Here is a 9,611-nt window from a genome sequence, read left to right on the forward strand (position 1 = left end):
TGTACGTAGGCTTGAGAGAGAGAAGAAAAAGAATATAGACAATAAAGTTAATGGTTTAAAAAAAATGATAAAGTCTTTAAAGAGACAGAGTATAGATAGTTAAGAGATTAAAAGAAATAAAAAAAATAAGCCACGTAAAAATGGAAAATTCACAGAGAGTCTGGATTATGTACATTGTGCTTTCTTTAAAATTTTTGACTGTAAAGGAGCTAAGTACAGAGAGACATTTCATTACATGGGCTGCTAAGCTAAACCAAAATGGATATAAGGGTATTACGATTTCAAAATTTGGGTTTAAGAATATGATGCTTTGGAGAGGGTCTTCTTTTGTTTTCACAGAGGACCAAACCCTGTGGATTTCTTCTATTACAATTTGGTATGATAGACCACGCCCTCCTGAAAGGTTGTTGTGAACATCTTCAGAAAATTGCTTCGCTCAACTGCCAACTGAGATGAAACTAACACACAGGTTATACCATGAAAGACCTAATTAACGACGCCCCCATTCAGCAGGAAGCAGTTTGGAGAGAAAAAACTGCGCCCATGTTCCCAAAATATTGTTTGTAAATGTTCTTTTACATTTAAAGGGGGAAATGATATAGGTATGAGTAATTTGCATTGATGTGGATTTTACAGTCAATTTTGTTATATGTATATGTATTTCTGATCTTGATTAAGGTATTGTGATTGTGTAGTTCATTTAAAAATGTAATGTATAATTAAGAAATATAGGTTAATGGTTAATCATCAATAATAGTCAATCTTGTAGTCATGTTAGTTAGATTTTCTAGATATATAGAGATACATTTCAGTTAGATAGACATTCTTCATATCTTTCAAAGACTGCAGAATATGGCATTTAATGTTTTAATAACTTAGGACTTTTCATGACAATGAGACATATCTGCTCCTGGTGGCACCAATCTACTTCGAGAGGAAGATGGGCATCGAAGAGGATCCTTATGGAGTTGGATAGCTATTTGGGCAAGAAACTGCTCTTGCCTGGACTGTTGCATAAAATGGACACAGAGAACCCGCAGAGAGAGGACTGCTGAACTTGCCTAAAGGTGAGATGGTCTTTCGGGTTTCATGACTCATGAAAGAGTCTGCGAGACATTCTGCAGGACACAGCAGATAGTGACTAAACTGTCTTTGGAATTTCCTGCTTCATGAAAATGTCTACTAGATACTTTGGGCCTAAAGGCTGAAGATGGATGCCCCAAAGGTACAAAAGAACTTTGGGTGACTGTCCAGGCAGCAAGATGTCTCTGTCATTTCTAGAGTTTTCTTATTTCTTCTTTACTTAAGTAGTATTATATCCTTCTGGAGTCTTTGATGGAGTTGAAGAATGAATAGATAGTTATAGTTTTCCTTAGTTATGATAAAAGATAAAATAGATATAAATATTGTAACTGTAATTCTTGCTTGATAACTGTTTTGCTATATGTAATTTTACTATGTTAAAGTTAAAGCCTTTCTTTTTTGTTTAAACAGAAAAAGGGGAAATGATGTGGGAGTGATTTCTTATTAATAAAGAAACTGCCTAGACCCATTTGATAGGCCAACCCTTAGGTAGGCGGAGTAAACAGAACGGAATGCTGGGAGAAAGAAGCTGAGTCAGGGAGTCGCCATGATTCTCCCACTCCAGACAGACGCAGGTTAAGATCATTCCTGGTAAGCCAGCTCGTGGGCTACACAGATTAATAGAAATGGGTTAGATCAATATGTAAAAGCTAGCCAATAAGAAACTGAAACTAATGGGTCAGGCAGTGTTTAAAAGAATACAGTTTCCATGTAATTATTTCGGGTAAAGCTAGCCGGGTGGCGGGACACAGCCCGCTGCTCCGTACTACAACACCTGGTGCATGAGCAAGCTTATTAGAGCACATTCCCTATGGTCAGATGATATGCTCAGCCTTAATGCAGGGTGTGGGGGAGGGGCTTAGTCCTGTCCCAACTTAATGTGCCAGACTTTGTTAACTTCCCATGGGAACCCTTACACATTGGGAGGAGTGGATGGGGTTTGATCTGACAGGGATATTTGGGGTGAGAAATATGGATGGAATAAAAAATGAAATTAAAAAATTAAAGAAGGAAAAATGCATAACTTCTTAAAACTTGCTCAAGCCAGATGGTTGCAACACACATCTTTAATCTCAGCACACAGAAAGCAGAGGCAGGCAGATCTCTGAGAGCACCAAGCCAGCCTGGTTTACAGAGTGAGTTCCAGGACAGCCAAAGTTACACTAAGAATCCCTGTCTTAAAAAACCTAAAGAAATGAACAAATAACAAACAAATAAAAGAATTGTACAACAAAATGATAATTATGTGTGAAATTGGAAACCTTGCCTGCTACTCAGGGAAGGAAATTCATGTATCTTGGAGAAAAACCAACAACTGCCACTTTATTAAACCAGCGTTACCTCTAACTGCATTCTAAATATTTGTCCTTATACACACGATAAGTGATGTCATTACTCCTCATCAAGGAAGCTCCTCTTTGGAATGGATGGAGACCATTATTGAAACAAAACAACTCCCCCAACTAAAGTTCAGGAGTAATTGTAGAAGAGGTCAGAAAGATTGTAAGAGTCAGAGGACAGGGAGTTTGCTATGGGATTGTGAACTCTAGTAATGTGAGAAGTTGTAATCATAAAGTCTCAGCATGATTGTCTAAACATGATGTGAACAGGGCCAACATCCATGGTAAAATGGATGAGGGAAAGCCCAAGAGTCTCATTCCTGCACAGAGAAATACAGACAGCTTAGGAATGCTGACTTTAGGAGAAATAATCTTCGCCAAGGAAGAACACATTAATTGGCTATCCAATACAAATGGTCTGTCCTATAATATTTGTATAAGTATTATGCAGGCTCTTAATTTCATTGATTCTTGGTGGTCTAGCTGGGGGCATCTCACAACTCAGGCAAACAAACCCTACCTAATCCTTCTGGGATAACCATTGTGTCATTTGTGTTCTTTCAGATCTTTCTTGTATATTGCAATTATATATATATATGCATTTGCAAATAAATTTTCTGTTTATTGTTTCACAAATGTAACAGGGAATAAATCAAGATCCAGGAAACAAAATATAACAAACTCTGATAATGGAAGAGAATTTATGTAAGCAAAGATATTCAGAGTTTGAGCAGGGTTATAAGAACAAATAAAAGATAATAAAAGAATCAGAGATGTCTAGAATAGTGAGTTCTTACCATAAAATGGAAATGGAGCTAAGAAAAAAATAGAGGCTTAAAAAACCACAAGTAAAATGTATAGCTACAGAACAGAGTGAACAACTGGGAACTGTTAACAAGATTGGCACAGCTACTTCAGCGCCTATCACATTGGAGGAACACCCATTAGCCCAATTTTTCTAGCAATTGACATTGTGACAAAATAAGTATCCAAACTCACATTCTTGGAGACTATAAGTCCTTTAAGTGCTGGGAATAATAGGAATCACTGCCTTGAAGTTTTTCCAATTTTCCTGAATCCTCTGCAAGATGACATCATGTAATAGTAACTATATGTTCATATCTCTGTAAAATGGGTTGTCACATTATACTGTAGGGTTTTGTTCTATTTTAAGAATTAACATAGATACTAGAGAAGATAGGGGTTTTGGTTCAAAAACTAAGATTAACATCAAACTTTAGCTACTGGTTGAAGGCGTAAGTCGCAAACAATGCCACACCAGTTTGGAATTATGATTAATAGGGTGATGTTTATTTAAAGGGGAAAAAACTTAAAAGATAACCGTCCCAGACAACAGCCCTCTACGCAATCAGGAAGGAGTCTAGTTGCCTGAAACGGAGCAGGAAGCTAAGAGGAGTGAGAAGGGAAGTAGCCGCTTTTTTAAAGGGAGAGAGACCACGCCCCAATGGGCTGGTATCTCAGTGGCTATAGGCTGGAGGAGCAGAAGGACCTCCCGCAACACCTCTCCCTTTTGTTTAAGTAAGAGAGTTCTAAACCTACTATGAAATTATATACAATAAGTACAAATATCCTATTCTAACTAGCTTAGGTCTTGTATAATAAATAACTTGGCCAAGTCATGAGAGAAAAGTATCTACATTTATATAGTCTTCAACCCCATCAAAGATCTGAGAAGGGAAATAATGTTACCTAGGTAATTAGGAAGTTCAGTAAAACAACTTCCAAAACATGCAAAAAAATCACAGAAACCTTTTTATAAAACACAGGACAAGCAGACCAAGGATGGCACCACAAACCACAGGCTGAGCCCACCCTCACTGATGAATAAATAAGAAAATGCCTTACAGCTGAATTTCAATGACACATTTCCTCAGCTGAGGATCCTTCCTCTGATGGGTCCAGTGTATGTCAAATTGATGCACAAAACTACCCAGTAGAGGATACAATGATTTCTGTTATTTTCATACTAATGCTTTTATACTAACATGTTAATTATATCTGGCTGCATTAAGGCTGAGCAAGCCAAGCTAAACAAGCCAGTTAGCAGCTCCCATCCATGGCCTCTGTATCAGCTCCTGCTTCTGGGATTCTTCCCTGTTTTGTGTTCCTCTTCTGTCTGCCTTCAATGATGAACAGCAATACTAAGTGTAAGCCTAATGAACCCTTTCCATCCAAACTTTCTCTTTGGTCATGGTGTTTCTTTCCAGCATAGAAACCCTAGCTATGTCACTATCTAAATAGGAGAACTCAAAAAATTAGGGGCTTGAGAAACATGAAGAAATCTTTGTGAATCAAACTGAAACAATATAGTACACAAAAAACCACAAATAATCTGTGTCAGAAAAACAAGTAATGTAATACGCTTGTATCCACCTTTACTTACATAAGTATCACGTGGTTCAGGGAGGCCTTGAACCTATGGTTTTCCTGACTCAGCAACTTGCATGCTAAGTAAAAGCATAAGCTGCCTTACCTATTTAAACCTCATCTTATGTGATCTTCTGATCATTACACTTCGATTTTAACTGTTATTCAGTGGTCTCCACCTCCTATAAATGTAGCCAATAGGACATAGCACATGGATAAGTGAGGATACACAATGCTATTACTGATTATGATTTTGTCATTTTTCTATCAACAATTGATTTAGAATCTGCTACTCTGTTAAACACTACCCACTCCCAAATCAGATCCCTCAAGTTCCTGTCCCCACCTGCCCCTGGTCTATCCAAGAGATCGCTTCTATTTCCTGTTCTTTGGGAAATCCATGTATAGCCTTGTGGGTCCTCCTTGTTATCTCTCCTTTCAGAGTCTGTGAATTGTTCCATGGTTATTCTTTTTTTTTGCAGTTAACATACAATTATGAATGAGTTCATACTATGTTTTTTTATCCCAAGTTATCTCCTTCAGGATGACTCTTTCAAGTTGCATCTATTTTTCTTCAAATTTCCTGATGTCATTGTTTTTAACAAATGAAAGATTTAATTGCATGCCCAGTTTAAAGTAAATTAGTTTTTTGAAATGGATGTAATGAGCAGTATAGTTAATGAAATAGAATTATGTGATCAAAAGTTGAAAGGAGATTTTAAATGATTTTAATGCACACAGTTTTTACATAAAGTACTAATAAGCAATTTCACTATAGTTATATCATCAAAATATAACTATGTTCTTATTAATTATATGTAATGAAATTAATTTGAAAAAGGACAAATTGTACAATCTAAAATAAAATTATTTGCATGATTCATATATGTGGTAAGGGTTTATAATAAAGTATCAAAGAAAGTGAGACAGAAAAAAATGTCTGTTGGCATTTCCTAGTGTGGAGATAATTGTCTAAATGGATAAGTATACTACAGATGTTTTCTCGCTTTTTGAAATAATAATCTCATTTCATAACGTGGGTGCATGTGTAATTCATGTAGTCATATACACACATACACACATACATACATACATACATACATACATACATACGTGTGTGTGTGTGTGTGTGTGTGACTTATACCCCTAAAACTACATCTGTGTGGAGATCAGAACTCAGCTCAGTGAGTGGATTCTATCTCTCCATCTTGTTGATCCCAAAGTTTAGATTGGGTCATCAGGCTTGGCAACAAGTGACTTTAACTGCTACATGCAACATCTCAATGTCCCATGTATTCATCTTTTTAAGTTGTCATAACACATGCAAAATATTAACTCATATTTTCAAAAATATTTATAAAATTAAGGGAACAATTCCTCTTTATTATTCAACTCTCATATGCAAATCAAGGAAAGCTAGAAGCTAGGGATTCCCCAAAGACTATGAAATCAAAAGGCTTTCCAACTTGAAGGTATTATTTAATGTGGAGAATGGGAAACTTTCCAAGGCAGATATGGCTCTTGTCAGTGTATATAAACCACACAGAATTGAAACATCTCAGCAACTCTGGTTATGGCAAAAACAATAATTTAAGAGTTGCAGATTCCTGGGAAAATCAGAGAAACATCATCCAAAAAGGAAGATCTGTTTTATAAGGTGATTCTTTTACTGTGTGTGCATCACAAACTGATTGTTATACTTTAATTTTTATTGCAACTACCCATTTAAAGTTTATTTGTTTGTTTTAAATACTGTATAAGTTTACAGTATTTTAGGCATTCATGTTTTTTAACAGTTGTGAGTGACAAAAATATTGTAGTTTTCCCTTCCAACTAGAGCTTGAGGCATTTGGAAACGTAATGCAGTTTTATACGCTCACATCTAAAGTTTTCTTAGGGTAACTTTAATATTATGTGATTATCTTTTGATTTTTGGGTTCTCGATTTCTCAAGATGAAAAAAAAACAATAGTGAAGTAGTTATTAAAAAATAGAGGGGGATGAGAGGGACAATGATTAGAAAAATCATATTTCACTAGGAATTCACCGAATTAAAAAAGATATGTGAAAATTTCATTGATAATCAAAGAGTTAAGTATGCTCAATTTTGAATACAATAAAATTAATGTAAGCCTGACCATTGTTGCTTTTTAAATTGACCATTTTTACTTATTTGTACTTGTATTAAAATAGTAAATTATCTTGTAAGAAATGTCATTGATTTTCTTTAACCTCTCAAAATAAAATCTCCTATGATATATTTAATAATCTGAAACTGATATTTGGGATTTGGAAACAGAGAGATCTCAATTAGCACTAGTTTTAATCTACACATACATATTGTATATATATGAAAATCCAAACATATTGTTATTACTATTATATTTCAAATACTAGTAAGGAAATTTAAAAAATCCCCTAGATTATTGACATATTAATCTTCTAATTTCAAACCTAAATTTTGTAGGAAAACTGAATATATTAAGAAAGAAAACTCAAGAGAAATAAATAAAGGAAGAGAGTTAAGGAAGGAAGAAAGAAAAAAAAGAAATGAAACAGAAAGTTAAAGAGGCAGAGAAAGCAGCTTCCATCAATAAATTATTCAAATTATCTTATGAAATCTCGCCATTTCTAGTTGAAAGTCTGTAAATATATGACAATAAATAACATCCCTCAGACCTAGTAATACATTATTGTTTAGAGATAAACTGCAATGCATAAGTCCAAAGAGTATGGAAAGACAATGCTAAAAACGTATTCTTGGCATGTAATTTCTCGGTTTATTTGATGAACCATTTGTATCACACATTAAATAGAATTTATTTGATTACATCTCTTCAAACATAATCATGAATAGATTGGTGCCTGGGAATTTTGTGTTTATGTGTAAAATATGTCAATGGGTTTTCATTCTGCTATTTTGAGAGTCAAGAGGCTGTACATACAGATCAGATATTTGTTGAATAAAATTATCTCTGAACCCATTCCAAAAACTTAGATTTAAGGCAAAGATAATGTAAAATGAGTAACTGTTACTAATATTTTTTTAAAAAACATATTCATTTGAATACCTATACAGATTATTTTTCTGATGTGTAATTTTTTTTTTAATTTAGGAAAATTTCCCAATTAGAAAGAATATATAAACTCAAGGAAGCTATTTTAAATTTGACTGGGTACAATGCTAAGATACAATATATATTCTTCTTAATTGATTCTGAACATAAAGTTATTGTTTCTGTTTTAGAAATTCTTAATTAGGCTCTGTCTCTCTCAACAATTTGAAGTCCAGTGTACTAAATGGAAGAAAAAATTCAGTCTGTAGTGACTGAGTTTGTTTTTCAGGGACTCTGCACCTCAAGGGAATTGCAGATTTTGCTCCTGTTGCCATTTTCCATCCTCTACCTGATGATTATGGTAGGCAACCTCTTTGTGGTGATATTAATCATCATTGATCATCATCTCCATTCTCCTATGTATTATTTGTTGGCCAATCTTTCATTTATTGACTTCTGCCTTTCATCAGTTACTACCCCCAAAATGATCACAGACCTCACAAAAGAAAATAAAACCATTTCCTTCGGGGGCTGCATGAGCCAGATCCTCTTTGCACATTGCTTTGCAGGAGGTGAGATGGTGCTTCTTGTAACAATGGCCTATGACCGCTATGTGGCCATCTGCAGGCCACTCCACTACACCAGCATCATGGACAGACAAAAGTGTATCTGGCTTGTTTTACTATCATGGATCACTGGATTTGTACATGGCATTAGTCAACTGATTCTGATTTTGGAGCTTCCTTTTTGTGGACCTAGAGTGATAGACAGCTTTTTCTGTGATATTCCTTTAGTGATGAAATTAGCCTGCATCAATACTGATACTCTGAGAATCATAATAAATATTGACAGTGGTGTTTTAGCAATGGCTTGTTTCATTTTCTTGCTGATATCTTACACTTACATTCTACTAACTGTTCAGATTCATTCTAAAGACGGTTCATCAAAGGCACTCTCTACTTGCACCTCCCATATCATAGTGATTGTGCTATTCTTTGGTCCTATCATTTTTATCTATCTGTGGCCAGTCAGCATCACGTGGGTGGATAAGTTTCTTGCTGTATTTTACTCAGTCATTACACCTCTCCTGAATCCAGCCATCTATACACTGAGAAATAGAGACATTAAGAATGCCATAAAGAAGTTGATAAATCACAGGTGAGTGCTGGAATAAGCTTTACACATCTTATTTTATCAGAAAATTCATGGTGTACACTCCATTTTATACGAACAACTTTTTTCTGGAATTTATATAATATAATTAGTATATGGTTATGAAAATAGCCATTAGAAAATTAAATTCAAAATTGTAATAATTACAGTTTTACCCCTAGAATGAGTAATAGCTCTGCATAAAATATGTATTTAAGAGTAGACAATAATAATAATGCTGCAAAATAATGGTCACATGTTATTACACATCATCTGTGTTCCAAAATTGGTGCAAGTCACTTTGCTTAGAATTTTAGTAACGAAATCCTCTTTAAGCCCAGCCGTGGTGGCACATGTCTTTAATTTAAGTACTCAGGAGGCAGAGGCTGGTGGACATCTGTGAGTTCAAGGCCAACCTGGTCTACAAGAGCTAGTTCTAGGAAAGGCTCCAAAGCTACCGAGAAACCCTGTCTATAAAAAACAACAACAAAAAATCCACTTTGAATTATTTATCAATCTTACCATATTTTAAAATATTGCATTATTTTATCAGTATGTATTAATCTATATTTATTTTTAAGCTATATGTTACA

At 34.9% G+C, this 9,611-nt stretch overlaps 1 protein-coding gene across 2 annotated transcripts; it reads left to right on the plus strand.

The window, feature by feature from the left end:
• Positions 1-7,659: 7,659 nt before the first annotated feature.
• On the plus strand, positions 7,660-9,028 carry LOC121465798 (olfactory receptor 4K3-like). Of its 2 annotated transcripts, XM_041679193.1 has the most exons (2): positions 7,660-7,686; positions 8,129-9,028. In XM_041679193.1, exons 1-2 carry the CDS (start codon positions 7,660-7,662, stop codon positions 9,026-9,028), a joined length of 927 nt encoding a protein of 308 aa, XP_041535127.1. The 2 variants fall into 2 exon arrangements, with proteins under 2 accessions (XP_041535127.1, XP_041535128.1); XM_041679194.1 differs by lacking the exon at positions 7,660-7,686 and having other exon boundaries at positions 8,111-9,028.
• The last annotated feature ends 583 nt before the right edge of the window (positions 9,029-9,611 follow it).

Source organism: Microtus oregoni, unplaced genomic scaffold, assembly GCF_018167655.1.
Source record: "Microtus oregoni isolate MIOR12 unplaced genomic scaffold, Mior012 000031F_ref0000149, whole genome shotgun sequence".
Lineage (NCBI taxonomy): Eukaryota > Metazoa > Chordata > Mammalia > Rodentia > Cricetidae > Microtus > Microtus oregoni.